The 19,538-nt window shown below is 36.7% G+C and overlaps 1 protein-coding gene across 5 annotated transcripts in view; it reads right to left on the bottom strand.

The window, feature by feature from the left end:
• Positions 1–19,538, bottom strand: part of DMXL2 (Dmx like 2) — a 157,459-nt gene that overhangs the window by 114,896 nt on the left and 23,025 nt on the right. For all 5 annotated transcript variants that reach the window (XM_032856483.1, XM_032856485.1, XM_032856482.1 and 2 more), the window contains exons 2-6: positions 9,715–9,840; positions 8,110–8,181; positions 5,472–5,550; positions 4,497–4,632; positions 3,777–3,843 (exon numbers count right to left, since the gene is read on the bottom strand). In XM_032856483.1, coding sequence (XP_032712374.1) covers positions 3,777–3,843; positions 4,497–4,632; positions 5,472–5,550; positions 8,110–8,181; positions 9,715–9,840 — 480 coding nt within the window. The remainder of the gene's footprint in view (positions 1–3,776; positions 3,844–4,496; positions 4,633–5,471; positions 5,551–8,109; positions 8,182–9,714; positions 9,841–19,538) is intronic.

The following is a 19,538-nucleotide window of genomic DNA, read 5'->3' as shown; positions in this document are numbered from 1 at the left end:
AATACCATATGATCTAGTAATTCCACTACTGGGTACTTACCGAAACACTAGTTTGAAAACACAAAAGGCCAAGCATAGATAAGATAATCTTAAAGATGGGAGGGACTTGCTCTACCAAATACCAAGGCAATTTAAAAGCTATAGCAATTAAGTCTGGTGGCTGGTGTAAGAAAAGGCCAGTGAGAGGAAAATAACCCAGAAACAGACCCACACAAATATGGACATTACATGTTGTCTATGACAAAAGTGGTAATACACAGCAATGAAGAAAGAAGAGACTTCAATAAATTGTGCTGGACAACTGGATATCCATATATAAAAAAAATCAAAGGACCTCTCCCTCAAACCATATCCCAAAATTATTCCACATGAATAAGTGTAGAAGATAAAACAAAACAAAACAAAACCACAGATGTCCAGATTTTAGGTCTTGGGTTCTTTACCTGAGGTCCCCTAAATCAAGGGGCCGATGGATAGAATTCAAGATTTATAAGATACTTTTGATATATACCCTGTGTCCTCTCATGTCTTAGCATTTTAGTGTGCCAGTTCTAACTGATGGCATCTATGTATCTTTGCCTGTGGTTTTCCAGGAGTTGCTTTTGACTGCTGAGAATTAATGCCCTGCCCTAACTAGCCCCCAACCAACAACCGATGTGTCTGAGGGACATGTGTGAGGAACATGATGTTCTGAGGAACACTGGCTCCCAGAGGTACTCAGATCCAAGCTTGTTAATCACTTGCATGATAATGTACCCTTTCTGAAGCACCCTCATTTCTCTGCCTCAAATCCAGGACATTTCTTGGTGATCATTCCCCCTATTTATTACTTATACCAGAACCCTTGTCTTGGGATCTGCTTTCTGAGAAAGCCCAACTAAGACCCAGGGTTACCATGAACCTGAGTGGTGAAAAACAATTACTTCTCTATTTTCATAACTGCTAACTGAAGGAAATGCTAAATTTCAGTTATGAATATGAGCAACAAACCAAAGTAGTATTAGTGGCACCTACGTCTATCTCACAGAAATTACAAAAGTTTTAGCATTCCATGACAGCTGCTGTGAGTATCTCAAAATGTTTTTGACACTCCTTGCTACTTCGAAATTGTTAGTTATTTGTTCACTACTGAACTGCACATGGCTGCAGTCTGTCTATATTATTGTGGATTCTTCTGGTCTGTACTGTCACCTGTTGAGCAACAACTAATTACTCAGCCACAAAACAGTTGAGTGGTCTACAACTAGAGATTAACTCAAAAAGGGTGAATCCTGGTGTTCTTAGAAAACCTCTTCTTGCCTAGTAGTATAATATAAAAGTTTTAATTCCATATACAATTAAGTACAATTAAAGTTTTACTTTGTGATTTTTAAATGTAATTTTGTTACTGAAGCATTAACCAAGAAGTACATAATAGCAATTATCACAAATTTATTTTTTAATTTCTTGAAGTTGTATCTCAATAACTTTATGGTATAATTTTATAAGTTCAAAACCTTGAAAAATTAAACATTATATTTTTGGGGAATTTATACATGTGAACCAAAAAAAAAAAAGAAAAGAAAAGAAAGAAATAAGACATAAAATGCAGGATTCTGGTTGTCTGGGTGGGAGAGGAAAGAGGAGATGCAAGCAGAAAGATAAGGAACCCATCGGTTTATGTTCTTTGTCACAAATCAGGGAGTAGGTAAATGTGTATTATTATACCATATAGAGTATATATAATATATATATTCTATATATTTCAAATATATTCCTTTAGACTTATGAAGTATTTTATAACTTAAAATGAAGATTCATATTGGGGCACCTGGGTGGCTCAGTGGTTAAGCCTCTGCCTTCGGCTCAGGTCATGATCTCAGGGTCCTGGGATGGAGTCCCACATCTGGCTCTCTGCTCAGCAGGGAGCCTGCTTCTCCCTCTCTCTCTGACTGCCTCTCTGCCTACTTGTGATTTCTGACTCTCTCTCTCTGCCAAATAAATAAGTAAAACCTTTAAAAAAAATAAAAAAAAATTTTAAAAAATGAAGATTCATAGAATAAGAAAAAATTCTTGAAAATTAAAAATGGGATAGCAGGAAAAATTTATTTCAAAGCTAAAGCTGGGCTATGGGTATTAAGGAGGGCACCTGTGGTGATGAACACTGGGTATTATATACAACTAACAAATTGCTGAACACTACATCAAAAACTAATGATGAGTACATATGTCATATGTTGGCTAACTGAACATAATAAAAAAAAAGTTAAACTTGAAAAACCCCCCAGAATTTAAACAAAAAGGTGAGGAAATGAGAGATTGGAAGAGGAGAGAAAAGATAAACTAGAGGACCAGTAAAAAACAATCAACATCCGAGTAAGGGAAAATCCAGAAAGAGAAAAAAGAGAACATGAAGGGAAGAAAGTAACACCAAAAAAGTAATACAAAATAATCTCCTGAATGAAAGACATGAGTTTTCAGATTAAACACGCCCACCAAGCTGTCTGAACACAAAAGTCTTTCCCTTAGAAGTATACACTGAGGTATTTATACATGACTGACCATATGACGTCATCTTGAAATTTCAGAACACCAGGGAAAAGGGGAAGATTTTTAAAACCTCTACAAGCTGGAGATGGGGGGAGTGCAGTCCTAACAGCACTGTACTTCTCAAGTAGCAATACTGATAGCTAGACGGCAACAGAGCTAGGATGTAAAAAATTCTCAGAGAAAATTTTCAACCCAATTCTATGCCTAGCCAAATCAAGCACAAAAGAAGAATAACTGTTTAGGCTTTGCAATGCCTTAAAATTTTTTTTTGCCCATTCACTTCTCAGGAACCTACTTAGAGGGTATCTCCATCAGAGCAAAGAAAGAAGATAAATGATGCTAAGAAACAGGGCAAAGAGAATCTCCTGAGGTTGGTAAAAGAAAATTCAAAAATGATAGCTCTGCTATTTTAGGCTTGGAGAGCAACTAAGCCAGAGTGGGGCAAAGAGAACACACATTTTCAGGACACCTCCTAGATGGGATTACATTACCCAGAGGAGATCCAAAGATGGCCAGAGGGTTGCAGATGAATTAGGTATATAAAAAATGAAGCAAAGAATAAAAAAAAAGTAACTGGTAACTCCAAAGTAATTATTCTACAAAGAGTTTCTACACAATCTTAATAATGTGAACATTTACCCAAGTATTATAGCCATCCTACAGTAGGAAGATGGGAGGAAGGAAAGTGAAAATGTGTATGTGGCACAAGTGGAGATGGGGACAGCAGCTGGAAGACTCAAGTCTCAGCTTCCATAGTACAGAGGCAAGAGAGGATACATAAAACTGAAAGGAAAAGAAGTTAAGAAATGGGATCATAAGCAAGTTATTTTAGGAACTTGAAAGGAAATACCAAAATACACAATCTGATGAGTAACTGCCTCTGGGACACAGGAATTAAGAACGGAGTGAAAGGGGTGCTGCTTTGCATTGTGAGTCTAGTAGTACTATTTTGCTTTTTAAATTACTTACATTTACTATTCTTTAAACATAAAAACTAATTTTATAAAATATAAGTTTTAAAGAACGGACAAATAATAATAATAACAGCAGCAGCAGCAGATCTTTATTTCCCCAAGTGCCTCCTACCTATGAGCAACATACCAGACCTTTCACAAATACTATCACTATTCCTCAGGCCAGCTTTGCAGAGTAGGATTATCCCAATTTTACAGAAGAGAAAACTGAAAATGAGAATGAAAAAGGAACATTTTTAATTGTTTTCTTTTATGTTTTCTTTGGTTCTTTACCTTTCCAGCAGTAGCAAAATATTCACCATCAGGGGACCATTCCATCAAATGTACAGATACTGAGGTTCTAAAAAAAAGAAAAAGTTAAAGAGTCAAATTTTTAAAAATCTGAAACACTGTATATATAAATGATCAAAATAAGATTTTCCTAACAAGAGAGTTTTCTAAAACTAAAAAATTTCACCTCCCCCAAAATACAAATTAGTTAATAAAACTAATCTGAATTTCACTTTGGAGAGCCAAAGAAGAATGCAATCAACATGCAGAAAAGATATGTTCCCCAGTATGTCCCACCAACATCTTCAATGCAACATGTTAAAAACTGAGCTCACCATCCTCCCTGGCTGATTGGTCCCCTTCACATAATCCATCCTGTCAACTGTACAGCCATTCTTCCACTTAGGAGTGGCTGGTAATTTTCATCACATCTTCCCCTTCCACATCCCGATCCATATCTCATCCATTAATGAGTAATTCCCACATGTCAATCTTATCTACCCAAATTCTGAAGTTATAACTATGACAATGTTTTTGCTTTTCTTAAACAATCAACTACAGCACAGACTGAAGGATAACAGTATAATGGGTTTTGGTTAGAAAAAGTCCACTTTCTAGGCTTCTAACTGTAATGGTACTATCAAAAAATAGAGACCACTGTGAAAGGGAATATATTTTAGGAAGCTTTTTTAGATTAATGAACAGAACAACATGGATACAAACTTGCACTGCCAGATGCACTTCCAATCATTTAAAACTGGAGGAATTTTATTATCGATTTCTTCCTCCTCTTCCAGAATGTCATCTCCTGGAGGAGCCCACAACTGAATAGAATCAGTTGCAGTCAACAATCTGTTATCTGAAATTTAAAGAAAGCCCTGATGAATAAGCAAGGATTATCTGGAGAAAGAAATGCATATGTGGGCTTGTATTTAGGTCTATGAACTTTTCTGTGAAAAATAATAAGCAATACTACCTATGAAAATACGTGGGGCATATCCATTTCAAATCCCAGAATCCACTACCAGAGAGAGAGCAGTTCTCAGCAGAGACTTGAGAACAAAAAAGAAATGCTTACCGGCAAAGAGCTAAAGAGCTATTGTATATCAGGTAAATCTTTAAAAAAAAAAAAAAAAGAAAAAGTACAATAAAAAACAACCCCAGAAACCTCTGGTATATAAACACAGAATGTTCTCAGGATATAAAACTTAACTAAAGATTAATGCAACTTGTTTTTCTATATGTAATATAAAAATTACCTTTATTAATCATGAATGTAAAAAGGAGCAATAGCTATTATCATTAGAAGTGTCTAATCTTTCAAATTTAAAGACAAAAATTTCCGAAAACACAAATAATAAAGTGAGACAGGGGTTTTTTTAGCCCTATTTCAGATTTTATTTCTTACTAAATGCAGTAACAGTAAAGGACAGCACATGTTAATAACTAAGGAAACAAATCATCACTGTTTCTTGGATTAAGGCATTCAAAGGCAGGGGGGAAAAGCACAGAAATAACAGTAAATTAAGCACTGTACAAAGCAGCACATACCAAGAAATAAAATACATACTCATCCACCAGCAAAAAGAAAATACACTACTGATCACTTTCTTATTATGGGAGATTATATCACCTTGTAATCATACATTTAAAACCAATATTTACTCTTCATAATTCCTAAATATAATCACCAAATACCTTGAGGGTCCCATGCTAAATTGTACGTCACAGAGCTCAAAAAAAACTGCCCAGTTTTAAGCCACTGATACTTCAATTGCTGAAACAAAGAAAAAAGAAAAACGTAACTTTTTAAAGTAACCACAATACTACCATTTTACCATTTTCTTAAGACCTTATGATCTAAAGCAAAGATGTAAATATTTATTTTCAAAATATTGTTTCTAAAATAACTTCAGATAGTTCCACTTACTATTTATCCTACCATAGCAAGCTACCTGCCACACCCAAACAAAGCATATTCTCTCGCTTCCTTCCACATCTATGAACACATTCTCATACTTGGGATATGCGGTTTCTCTCCTCTTCACCTGCAAATTGCTATGCTGCCATCAAGACCCAACCAAATCATCTCCTCTGCAGGGAGGCCTCTTCTGATATCCTGGCAGCACTGAGACCACTCTACCCGCTACCATTCTAACAGTGGTCACACTAGAGCTTTACCCATTCATATGTCTGACTCTCCTACTAAACTCCAACTCTTCGGGGCAGTAATTACCCATTATAAGCTTTGCGTCCTGAGCGCTGTAATGGCTGGAACATATGCAGACACTCAATAAATGTTTGTGAAAACAAAATAAATGCACATTAGAAAGCAATGCAAATTATCATAATCCTATGGACTCAATGTCTAAAATAAACTGGAAATATCTCCCAAAGTCAGCAAATTTGAACCATACAATATATACAGTCCCTAAACCTATATGACATATGTTGTATTCATTTGTATGACTTCCATCCTTTTTCTTACCATTTTCATACTAAAAGGTAGAAGATTTAAAGTGTAAGACCTTTGCAATGAAATGGAGTGAAAAAAAGTTTAGGTATTTCTTTGTAGCACATAAATATAAAATGTCCTTTTGTGAAATATAGTGCAATGTAAAGCCATGTCACCTTAGGCAAGTTATAGATCAACTGCTTGACAAGTAGTAATAGTATAACACACAGCAATTCCCTCTCATTATATTTTCTGAATACTTCACAAATACTTCATTCAAGGTAATTTGACTTTCAAGACACAGAATTTTAAAATAACTGCAAAACCTGAATTTCATTATCCAAATATAATTTTGTATTTTTTAATATGCTTTTTTAACCCTTCTACTGTTGATCAAACAAAAGTCAAATACTGCTTTAAATACTGCTCAATAGATCTATTTTAGAGTAATAATCAAATCATTCCTTAAAACTACAAACATCCTTAATATTCTTTCCTTTAGTATCCTTTAGTATCTCTCACAGTGCAATATGTGGGCCAACAACTCCAGAGCAGAAATTTTGAGGGTGAGGTCTGGAATCTGAATTTTAATATGTACCCTAGGTGACTCTTAATCACTCTTAAATTTGATATCCACTTCCTCATACTATCATATTTTAATTTGTACTTTTTTTGAAATATTAAATAATCAAATGCATAATTTAAAAAAATATCAAATCTACTTTTTTAATGCATTTAAGAACACACTTTTTAAAAATTACTGGTAAATATATACTCCTGGCATTCAGATTTCACACTGGCATTTTCGACTATTTGTGAGTGATAACAGAGTCTTAATGCATGTAGTGATTTTTAAAAGGACTGATGATTCTAACCATATAAGGTTTTCTGAATTTTAAATAAAATAACATACAGCACCCAGAATGAATTTGAATAGTTCTCAATGTGATATGCTAGATCATTCAGCTGATAGGTGACTCTACTTAAGTTCCTAACTCCTTCATTAAATAAAAATTTAGAAGCATCTGTTATGTTCCAGATCCTGCTCTAAGTACTTCAGATTCATCAGTGACCAAAAGAAACAAAGCCCCATACATACCCTCCCACGGAGCTTACACTCTCAACGATAAATAACAAATATAGCAACATAAGCGCTATGGAAAAAAATTTTAAATAGGAGGATGGGGATTAAAATAAAGGTGGAAGAAGCAAATGGCAACTTTTTTAAATGGGTGGACCCCCCACTGAGAGGGTATTATTGAGCAAAGATTTATAGGATCTGCAGGAGCTGGCTCTAAAGTTGTCTAGATAAAGAAACATTCTAGACAAGAGAAAAAACAGTGCAAAGACCCTAAGATGGGAAATCACTGTTCAAAGAGCAGTAAAAATGCCACTGTGGCTGAAGTGACATCAGAGAGGACAAAAATAGTAGGAGTTGAGCTCTGAGAGGTGGTAAGGGGGTACTAGAGGGAAGAAAGACTAGTCTATTTTAAGGCTTTTTGGTTTTGAGTCTATGAGAAATATGGAGTTTGAAGCAGAGAATTGTGTCATGACCTGCTGTTGAGAATAGAGAAGGGGAAGGGGGAAATAAAACATATCAGAGACTACTCTAGTAATCTAGACAAGAAATAATAGTAGTTCAACTAAGGTTAATCCCAACTAGCAAGGTAAATCTCAATTAGCAATATTGTAGAAAACTAGATTGCCTAAATGTTTAAGTATATTCCTGTAGATGTAAAAGATCTTCCCATAAAGCACCAGACCATCTTCACATGTATATTCCAGACTACCTTTAGCACTGGCTCCTAAGGAGCTTTTCACTGCTATCGACTGGACTCTAAACTTCACTCCAAAAAATTTCTACTACCATTTAATACTTACACAATTTCTCTTATGAGAATTTACACCCAACGGCTCAAAAATACAAACAGCATTACCATACGAAGCTGCAATCTAAAAAGAAATGAACAAAGCATTAACATTTAGGAAAAGAAAGACAACATCCTTTCACAATAATGTATAAACTAATTACATATAATACAATCTCAAGACAGTATTTATGATTTATTCCATTCTACAACTAAAACTAAAAAAGTACTGGACTTAAGAATCTCTTCTCTGGGTACGCCTGGGTGGCTCAGTCATTTAAGTGTCTGCCTTCAACTCAGGTCATGGTTCCAAGGTGCTGGGATAGAGCCCCTCATCAGGCTCTCTGCTCAGCAGGGAGCCTGCTTCCCCACCTCTCTCTCTGCCTGCCTCTCTGCCTACTTGTGATCGCTGTCAAATAAATAAATAAATAAAACCTTTAAAAAATTTATAGAACACTAAAACTATTTAAATTATTACAATTATTACAAGAAAAGTTCATTTTTTTTAAAGATTTTATTTGTTTGACAGAGATCACAGGTAGGAAGAGAGGCAGGCAGAGAGTGAGGAGGAAGCAGGCTTCCCGCAGAGCAGAGAGCCCGATATGGGGCTCGATCCCAGGACCCTGAGATCATGACCTGAGCCGAAGGCAGAGGCTTTAACCCACTGAGCCACCCAGGTGCCCCAAAAAGTTCATTTTTATATTATACAGACTTTTAACTCTTCTGCACAACACTGGCTTTACTGAACTGCTAGAGTATACCACAAGTATGCTATATTTACTTTATGTATAACCACAATTTGATATATATTACATTTGCTGTATATTTGGGGGAAGACGAGATGTACATATGATGAAATGTGAACTATTTCAAAATAGACCTTCTGTCTAAAAGTTTGAATGAAAGAACCTTAATAAGAGTCTTCACTCAACAAATAAACATTCATTAAATTAACAGAAGTTTTAAAAAGCAGCTGTTATATGCCAAATATTATATTAGACACAAGTTGCTAAATTTCTTGATAAAAATGTGATGTTAGGGGCACCTGGGTGGCTCAGTGGGTTAAACTTCTGCCTTCGGCTCAGGTCATGATCTCAGGGTCCTGGGATCAAGCCCCTACATCGGGCTCTCTGCTCAGCCAGAAGCCTGCGTCCCCCGTCTCTCTCTGCCTGCCTCTCTGCCTATTTGTAATCCCTATCTGTCAAATAAATAAATAAAATCTTTAAAAAAATTTTTTTTTTAATTTTTAAAAAAATTTTAATGTTATAATTTGGGTGAGATAAGGGATGCTACACAGAGAAAATAAAGGCTGACTTCCCTATTATTGGCTTAATAGTTGCTAGAATTATCAACTGGCAGAATATCAATGTGCACTGGGCTGTGAGGTCTACAGATCTTACAAGAGTATATACACAGAAAAAAAAAAGAGTACATACACTGGTAAGTAATCACATTATCAGCTTAATGGCGCCTTACAATTTGTAGACATCTTATCACTTTATCCACACCTACCAATACCCATTTAAAGTATATTAATAAGAAATTATAGGTAACCCTAGTATATAAAGATAAGAATACATTAAAAGATGACATTCAATAATGTAATTAGATCCCTTACTCTTCCATGTTGGTTAGAACACTCCACACAGCTGACTTGGATGTTTCCATGCTTAGCACCAGGAATGATCTGCACACACTCAAAGTCACTTGCCAAAATAACAATATCACAGCCTGATCCATATGCCTAAAAGAGAAGAGTTTTACAGTAAGTGAGATATAAAACTTGTGAATTATACCTTACATTCCACAACACTTTGACACATTTTACAAAAATAGCTAATGTAAAAATATTAAGATATCCATTTCTAAATAAGACATTAAAAGTTACATGAAAAATAAAATTCACATTAAAAAATAGGATGATGACACCCCATGCATTATCTTTCAACAACCAGTAATAAGAAAGAAAAGATTCTTCTAGTTCTTAAACACTGCACCCTGTGTCCCTGCAAGTCATAAATCTGTCTGTTCTGAGGTTCCCTCCAAAGCTCATCTTGATAAACCCTAAAGAGTAAAACCTCCATCTGAGACTAATAAGGCACTGAAGGCTGCAGTTGTATTCCCAAGGTTCAAACCAGGCTTGAGAAAGATCAAGAAAGAAATCAGATGCATTTTCCAACACAAATCCATGTGGCTTAAAGAGCTAGTAAAATAGACATGAACCCCCAAAGCAGAATTACATGCACTAAAGCAAAGACTAAACTTGAACTCACCAACTGCCTCAACCTATTAAGAGGTGATGGAAAGGAAACCAACCCAAAGTGGCTCCACACACACAAAAATTAATTAAAATAAATTTAATTTTAAAATAAACTGATTTGTATAAAATGTTAACAAATATATACAGTCTGCAAAATGAAAAACAAAATTAAGTTCCTGGAAAATTTCCTTGTTCACAGTAAAACCAAATGTTTCTTCCTATTGCCACACTTCTTGATGTATGCTATTCCTGTTTTGCAACATTGTGAATTTTATGAAGACATAGGGGCAGAGAGTGAGGACACTTTTTCTCTGGAACTCAACTTATGACTAAATATTCCAAATAACCTAACAATCCAATTCTCAAATGAAAAAGCCCCATTAAAAGCTACATGTATGGGGTGGCCGGGCGGCTCAGTGGGTTAAGCCTCTGCCTTTGGCCTAGTCATGATCTCAGGGTCCTGGGATCAAGCACCACACCCGGCTCTCTGTCAGCAGGGAGCCTGCTTTCCGCCCCCCTCTCTCTTTGCCTGCCTCTCTGCCTACTTGTGCTCTCGCTCTGCCAAATAAATAAATAAAATCTTTTTTTTTTAAAGATACATATATATACATGTATACATATATACACCAAAAAAATAATTTAAAAATAATTTATTCCACCATCTCCACAACTTTAAACAATACAGTCCTATCCTACAAAAATAGACCTCCAACAGCCAGGGCTGACAAGTGAAAACATAACCTCTGAAAAGATCCACATACGGCTGCTAAGGAAAGAGGGAAATGAGGACAAAGAGCAGGTAGGAAAACAAACACTACTTCTACTGGTTACTAAAACTTCCAACATTGCCAAAATCCTGCTGTAACTGCTATCAACCATTTTCAACTCACGTATTTATAAATACAAGAAAGTTCAACAAAAGAAAAAGAATTTCAAGCAAGGGAAATACAGAAAAAAATCACTTATGGGAGGAAATAACTATATTCTTACAGACAAGGCAGATTTGCTATACCATGCATTCAAGAAAGCTAAACTAAAAGGGAATATTGAGGAGAGAGGCAAGATGGAGGAGGAGTAGGGAACCTCGTTGCCGCTGCTGGTTCCCTGAATTGAGTTGGATATCTACCAAGCCATCCTGAACACCCACGAAATCAGCGTGAGATGTAAGAATATCTATCTAGATCTCTACACACAGGAAAAACCACGGGGGGTGAGTGGTGGCTTCTGACACTCCAGATTTTCCTCAGGTTCATCTTGCCTGAGTCATGGTTGATATTTTGGACTCTGTACATTCCCTCAACCATCCCTCAAGAGAATGACTTGAAGGAAGAACTGCCAACCAAGGAAAGAACCAGAAACAATGGCCTCTGCCACAGACTTAATGGATATGGATCTAAGGAAGATGTCAGAAAACGACTTCAGAGTAACATTTATAAAGTTGCTCTTTAGGCTTGAGAAAATTATTAACAACAGTATAGAATCTCTAAGGGCAGAATGTAGAGCTACTGTCACCTACATTAAAAATGCTATGAAGGAGATGCAATCTAAACTAGATACTCTGAATGCCAGGGTCAATAAGAAAGAAGATCGAATTAGTGATCTAGAAGATAAGCTGATAGGAAGGAAGGAAGTCAAGAATGATAGAGATAAACAACTACAAGCTCATAAGATCATAAGTAGAGAGATCAATGACACCATGAAACTTTCCAAAGTCACAATTATTGGGACCCCTAAGGGTGTGGAGAGGGAGAGAGGACGAGGATGTATACTTGAGCAAACCATAGCTGAGAACTTACCTACTCCGGGGAAGAAAAGAAGGATCCATGTCCAAGAGGCAGAGAGGACCCCTCCCAAGATCAATAAAAATAGACCAATGCCCTGGTATATAATAGTAAAACTTGATAATCTTAGAGCCAAGGCAGCTATCCTGAGAGCAGCTGGGGGAAGAGATGTCTTACCTATGGAGGGAGGAATGTCAGAATAACATTAGACCTGTCCACAGAAACCTGGCAAGACATAATCTGGATACTAAATGAGATGAACATGCAACCAAGAATACTTTATTGAGCAAGGCTGTCATTCAGAATGGATGGAAAGACAAAGAACTTCCAGGACAGGCAGAAAGTGAAAGGATATGTGACCACCAAAGCAGCCAAGGGAGAGAGGGGCTCTATAAAAGAAAAAAGACCCCAAGAGTAATATAGATCAGAAAGTAACAGAGATAATCTACAGAAACAGGGACTTCACAGGCAATATGATGGCACTAAATTCATATCTTTCAATAGTTAGTCTCAACGTGAACAGCCTGAAAAATTAAATGGCACAGGGTTTCAGATTGGATAAAAAGACAGGTCCCATCCATATGCTGCCTACAAGAGACTCATTCTGAACCTAAAGACACATCTAGATTGAAAGTAAGTGGATAGAGAACCATTTATCATGCAAATGGACCTCAAAGAAAGCTGGGGTAGTAACTCTCATATCAGACAAATTGGATTTTTAAACCAAAGACTGTAGTAAGAGATGTAAAGAAACACTATTATCATACTTAAAGGGTCTATCCCACAGAAAAATCTAACAATTGTAATTATCTCTGCCCCCAACATGAGAGCAGCTAACTATATAAGCCAACTATTAACCAAAATAATCATATTGATAATAATACATTAATAGTAGGAGATCTCTCAGCAACAGACAGGTTATCTAAGCAGGAGATTAACAAAGAAACAAGAGCTTTGAATGACACAGTGGACCAGATGGACTTTGTAAATAATACAGAACATTCCACCCTAAAATAACATAATACCCAATCTTCTTGAATGCACATGGAACTTCCTCCAGAATAGATAACATACTTGGTCACAAATCAGGTCTCAACCAATACCAAAAGATTGAGATTATTCCCTGCATGTTATCAGACCACAATGCCTTGAAACTGGAATTCAATCACAAGAAAAAATTTGGAAGGAATTGATACATGTGGAAGTTAAAGAACATCCTACTAAAAAATGACTGGGTCAACAAGGAAATTAAGGAAGAACTTAAACATGGAAACTAATGGGGCGCCTGGGTGGCTCAGTGGGTTAAAGCCTCTGCCTTCGGCTCGGGTCATGGTCCCAGGGTCCTGGGATCGAGCCCCACATTGGGCTCTGTACTCTGCGGGGAGCCTGCTTCCTCTTCTCTCTCTCTCTGCCTGCCTATCTGCTAACTTGTGATCTCTGCCTGTCAAATAAATAAAATCTTAAAAAAAAAATGGAAACTAATGAGAATGAAAACACATTGGTCCAGAACCTATGGGATATTGCAAAGGCTGTCCTTTCAACAATGTGGCAGGATACAAATCAAAATCACAATGAGCTATCACCTTACACCAGTTAAAATGGCAAAAATTAACAAGACAGGAAACAACAAGTGTTGGCGAGGATGTGGAAAAAGGGGACCACTCTTACACTGTTGGTGGAAATGCAAGCTGGTACAGTCACTCTGGAAAACAGGATGGAGGTTCCACAAAACATTAAAAAGAAAACTACCCTATGATCCAGCAACTGCACTACTAGGTATTTATTCCAAAGATACAGGTATAGTGAGAAGAAGGGGTACATGCACTCCAGTGTTCCTAGCAGCAATGTCCACAATAGCCAAACTGCAGAAGGAGCTAAGAGGCCCTTCAACAGATGAATGGATAAAAAAGGATGTGATTCATATATACAATGGACTATTACTTAGCCATCAGAAAGAATGAATACCTACCATTTGCATCGACATGGATGGAACTGGAGGAAATTATGCTAAGTCAAATAAGTCAAGCAGAGAAACAATTATATGGTTTCACTCATATGTAGACTATAAGGAATAGCGCAGAGAACCATAGGGGAAGGAATGGAAAATTGAAGGGGGAGAAATTGGGGAGGGAGATGAACCATGAGAGACTATGGACTCTGAGAAACAAACTGAAGGTTTCAGTGGGGAGGGAGGTGGGGGGATGGGGTCACCAGGTGACGAGCACTAAGGATGGCACGTTTTGTGATGAATACTGGGTGTTACATGCAACTAGTGAATCATTGAACACTGCATCAAAAACTGATGATGTACTATACAGTGGCTAACTGAACATAATAAAAAAAGTGAAAAAAATAAAAGGGAATATTGTGTATAGGAAAGAAATGTTTCGCCCTACTAATTTTTAAATTATTATTAATCCTCATTATAAAAAAAAGGAAAAAATTCTGTAACTATGTATGGTGACAGATGTTAACTAGAATTATTGTGATCATTTTGCAAGGGCATACAAATAGCAAATCATTATGTTGTACACCTGAAACTAACATAATATTGTATGTCAATTATACCTCAATAGAAGAATGTATATTAAAATGACAAAAAATAATCCTACCTTTGAACAATATTTCAAAATTTCCAAAGTGCCTAATAGAATTATCCCAGCGAATTGAACTAGTGAAAAGAGCATAAACTTTGGTTTGAAATTATGTATGCAGGGTTTTCTTTTTTTTTTTAAGAATTTTTTTTTCCTTTTCTTTTTTTAAAGATTTTTTTTTTTTTGACAGACAGATCACAAGTAGGCAGAGAGGCAGGCAGAGAGAGAGAGGAGGAGGCAGGCAGGCTCCCTGCTGAGCAGAGAGCCCGATGCAGGACTCGATCCCAGGACTCTGAGATCATGACCTGAGCCGAAAGCAGAGGCTTTAACCACTGAGCCACCCAGGCGCCCCATATGCAGGGTTTTCAATTTGGGTTCTGCCATATTAAGTGATAAGTTACTCAAGCTGTCTGAGAATTTCCTTGTGGTAAAATGGAAGTAAAATAGGGGCCTCATAATAAGTCAAGACTGAATCACATGCATTCTATAACTGAAGGCTCACAAGATTTTAATTATTTATATAAACACGCGTTTAATACCTGTCAGGTTCCCACCACACAGGAATGTCCATCAAAGCAAGTAACCATGTCCTGTTTATGGCTGCACTCCCACCGCCTAGCATAAGCAGCCTTCAATAAATATATGTATAACAAATAAATGATCCAAATCTCCCTAATTTCTGGCTACAAAACTCTCAGTACCTGGAAACCTAGTCAAAGAACATAGAGTTCAGACAGATGACATAACCTCCTTGCTAATAATCTGGACAAATTTACAACAGCAGCTATACAAGGAAAGATTTTGGCTAACTTTCCGGCCTAACAGTATCATGGATTTAGAAGACCTACCAGAAGGGAATCTACCAAAGCCCTCCTTAATAATTCACCACTTACTGAATACTGACTATAATGAGGCCATCAGCTAGGTCTTTATGAACACTGTATCTTCACAGACCACCTTTTCTAGATGGAGAAACTGAAGCCTGGAAAGGGTAAGTAGTTTGCCCAAGTTCATAGATTGAGGATTCATTTGCTTAGAATAAAGCTCCTGCTCTTTCCCACTATACCACCCCACCTCTACTCTGTCTTCTTAGAGCTAGAAGGCCCGTGTTCATCATTGTAATCCCAAGTATTTACCACGGCACCTGGCACAGAGTAATTACTCAGTGAAAACCAACTGCTAAGAAGGTTTATACAAAAGCTGTAATTACTCAAGAGATTCCCAGTCTCTCAATTTTAGGACGAAAGCAACTCTGTCTCCATTCTTTTTTCAGAATTCAGTCTCACTAGAGAAATACTTTATAGTGCAGGAGGAAAAAAGGGTACTCACTGAGACTACACATAAATACTAAAATGAACTCAGGGAATATGGAGTGGGCTCCTTTGTACTAGGTAAATGAAGTATCGTTGATGTATCAGGGTATAAACTACTCCACAGGATCATTACTAGAAAGCAGGAAAAGGGACAGCAAGCCTTTTCTGCAGGAAATGGAATCCCTTAACCAGGTTCTTCTTCCCTTGGGTTCTTGGTAGAACCACTCCTGTCCTACAGCACTACACACCAGCGTCCTGCTCTTACAACAGCACTGATCTATAAAATGTTTTATCTCAAAGTCAAGGGTATGGTTTGGCCCCAACACATAGATAAGGCCTAAGAGAAAGCATCTTAGAAAAACACACTCTCTTTCCATTCATGTGGGACGATTTCTTCTATGGAAGGACTGAACTGTCCTTATGATAAAGAATAACCAGGGGCACCTGAGTGGCTCAGGGGGTTTAAGCCTCTGTCTTCAGCTCAGGTCCTGATCCCAGGGTCCTGGGATCAAGCCCCGTATCACGCTCTCTGCTTAGGGGAGAGCCTGCTTTCCCCTCTCTCTCTCTGCCTTTTTGTGATCTCTGCCAAATAAATAAATAAAATCTTTTAAAAAATAAACAGCTGATCATAGTCACAACAAGAGATAATTCTGTAGCTCAGGCCCTCACGTCAAAGACATGCTTTAAATATATTCATCTTCACTTGCTTTAACCTTCGTTTTGGACAATAAATCCATCCTTTTAGGAAAGAGAAAAATAGTCTGTGCTTTCAGCATTGAAAGTAAGAGTTTTCAACATGGAGTCTAATGGACAGAAGTCATAGATAGTCTCAGAAGGTCTCTGAACTCCTGGAGATTATATTTAAAGTCATGTGAATGTGCCTGGTTTCCTGAATTCACAGATCTCATTTGTTTGTCTAAAAGAATCTCTTCCTTAGATAAAGTGTGTGGTGTGTCATATTATCTATCCCACAATAATTCTATGGAAGCTAAAAACTTGAGTATCTTTTTAAAAGATTTTATTTATTTATTTGACAGAGAGACAGTGAGAGAGGAAACACAATCAGGGAGAGTGGGAGAGGGAGAAGGAGACTCCCCACTGAGCAAGGAGCCCAATGTGGGACTCAATCCTAGTACCCCGGGATCATGACCTAAGCCAAAGGCAGACGTTTAATGACTGAGCCACCTGGGTGCCCCAAAACTTGAGTATTTGTTATTATCAAGATTCTTTTCTGTTTTTTAGTTGCGATATCCAAAAATTTCATTAGAAGAGACTTGCCGATTAGCTGAGCCTGAAATACAAAGTCACCCCCCCTTCTTTTACCTTATCAAAACTTCACTTGAGGAAAAAAATTAAATATCATCTTCTAAAGTCATAAAATACTCTGAATTAAAATACTACTATTACCATAATAAAGATATTGCTGCCTTCTCTAGAGGGCTTCATGTCATTGTGATTACGTGTATCTTAAGGGACATAACACAATCATTGCCCTAACTTCAGTTTTATATATAACTGCCTTCACTACATTATTTTCAGAAAAGCAAACTCGTATTCATATCCCACAAACTGTTCGAATTATTCAGATTTCCTTTAAGTCTTAGATAAATGAAGGTGTAAAGAAATACTTTTTTAAAAAAAATCCTACACAAACATAACTTTTCCTAGGAGAAAATAAAATACAAATAGATGAATTCAGATCTCTTAACACTGTTTTATCCACTTCACTAATGACCATCTCCTTTCACTTTTTTTTCTATTGCTCAGCTTTCTGTTCTTACTGGTTGGCTAATTACATAAATTCACTTAAATTCTTCATTGCTGCTGTGGTCTTTGCTCTATAATGAACAAAAAGCTAAAGAAGACAGGGCTGTCTGGCTTTGATGGTCACTTTGTTGTACCAAGTTATCTGCAGAAAAAGTCTTAAGAGACCAATCTTGACTTATGAAAAATCTTATAATCAAGAAAATGAAGCACAGATTAACAAAAATTTCCCAAGAAAACACCCCTCCCTTCTTCATTTTGGTCATGTAATTAAACACCTAACTATTTATGCACCTCAGGATTAAAAATTAACTTCTAGGTGCGCCTGGCTGGCTCAGTCAGAGGAATGTATGACTCTTGATCTTGGGGTCGTGAGTTCAAGCCCCATGTTACTCTTAAAGATAACTTTTAAAAAAATTAACTTCTAAAACAAATAGATTTTCTTTTTGAATGGGTCCCTTATTAAGCCAGAATTTTCATATAGCAGTTATCCATAAAAACCACCTACAAGTTAAATAAATCATTTTAAATGTTTAATTTTAACATTTTCAATAATAAATTTTATTTTCTTATAGAAAAGGCAACATTTGCTAATTTAAAACCCAAACAGGAAAAATAGTTCTCCCTACCTTTGACCACTCCTCCTCATTCCCAAGGAGAAATCACTTCAGTTACCTATGAGCCCTCCTGAAATGTTTAGTGTACATATAAGTGTATCTATATGTAAACACTTTTTTACATAAAGGGATTATACTATACATAATTCTGCAACTTGTTTTCCACTTAATTAACAATTTATCTTAAAGAACTTTCCTGAGCAGCACAGAAAGAATGATCTCATTCTTCTTAATAGTTGCAGAATCTTCCATTTCTTGGCTTTGCCATAATTAATCTAGGTTGTCTCCAGTATTTCACTACCATAAAAAAATGTACCTTAGTGAACACCTGTTTATGATATTACATATATGTGTATGAGTATACCCAAAGGATAAATTCTAAGACATAATTTGCTGGGTGAGTGATTAAAATCAGTAACTACTGCAAACTGCCCTCCAAAAAGATTATATTCCCCATATGTAGAAAAATACCTGTTTCTCCTCTTCCTCACTAACTGATAATTATCAAATGTTTTTATCTTTCCAATCCAACAAAACCTGGCATCTCCATTTTTTTTTAAATGAGATGACTCAGATATAAGGCCATCTTTTTTTTTTTTTTAAGATTTTATTTATTTGACAGAGAGGACACAGCGAGAGAGGGAACACAAGCAGGGGGAGTGGGAGAGGGAGAAGCAGGCTTCCTGCCAAGCAAGGAGCCTGAGGGGGGCTCGATTCCAGGACCCTGGGGTCATGACCTGAGCCGAAGGCTTAACAATTGAGCCACCCAGGCGCCATTCCTTGTTATTTTAACTTGTATTTTTACTAGGAAGAAAGTTAAGCATCTTTTCATATATTTATCAACCACTTATATTTCCTTCTCTGAAAACCTACTATTCCTGCTATTGGTCATCTTTTTAACTTAATTAGCCAACATATAATACATCATTAGAAAAAAAAATACATCATTAGTTTCAGATGTAGAATTCAGTTATTCATCAGCTGCATATAACACCCAGTGCTCATCACATCACATGCCCTCCATAATGCCCATCACCCAATTACCATATACCTCCTACCTCCCCTCCAGGAACCCTCAGTTTGTTTCCTATAGTTAAGAGTCTCTCATGATTT

Source organism: Lontra canadensis, unplaced genomic scaffold (assembly GCF_010015895.1).
Source record: "Lontra canadensis isolate GAN:19392208 unplaced genomic scaffold, GSC_riverotter_1.0 scaffold12, whole genome shotgun sequence".
NCBI classification, from domain to species: Eukaryota; Metazoa; Chordata; class Mammalia; order Carnivora; family Mustelidae; genus Lontra; species Lontra canadensis.
Note: the sequence above shows the minus strand (reverse complement) of the source record. Positions and strands in the feature narration are given on the sequence as shown.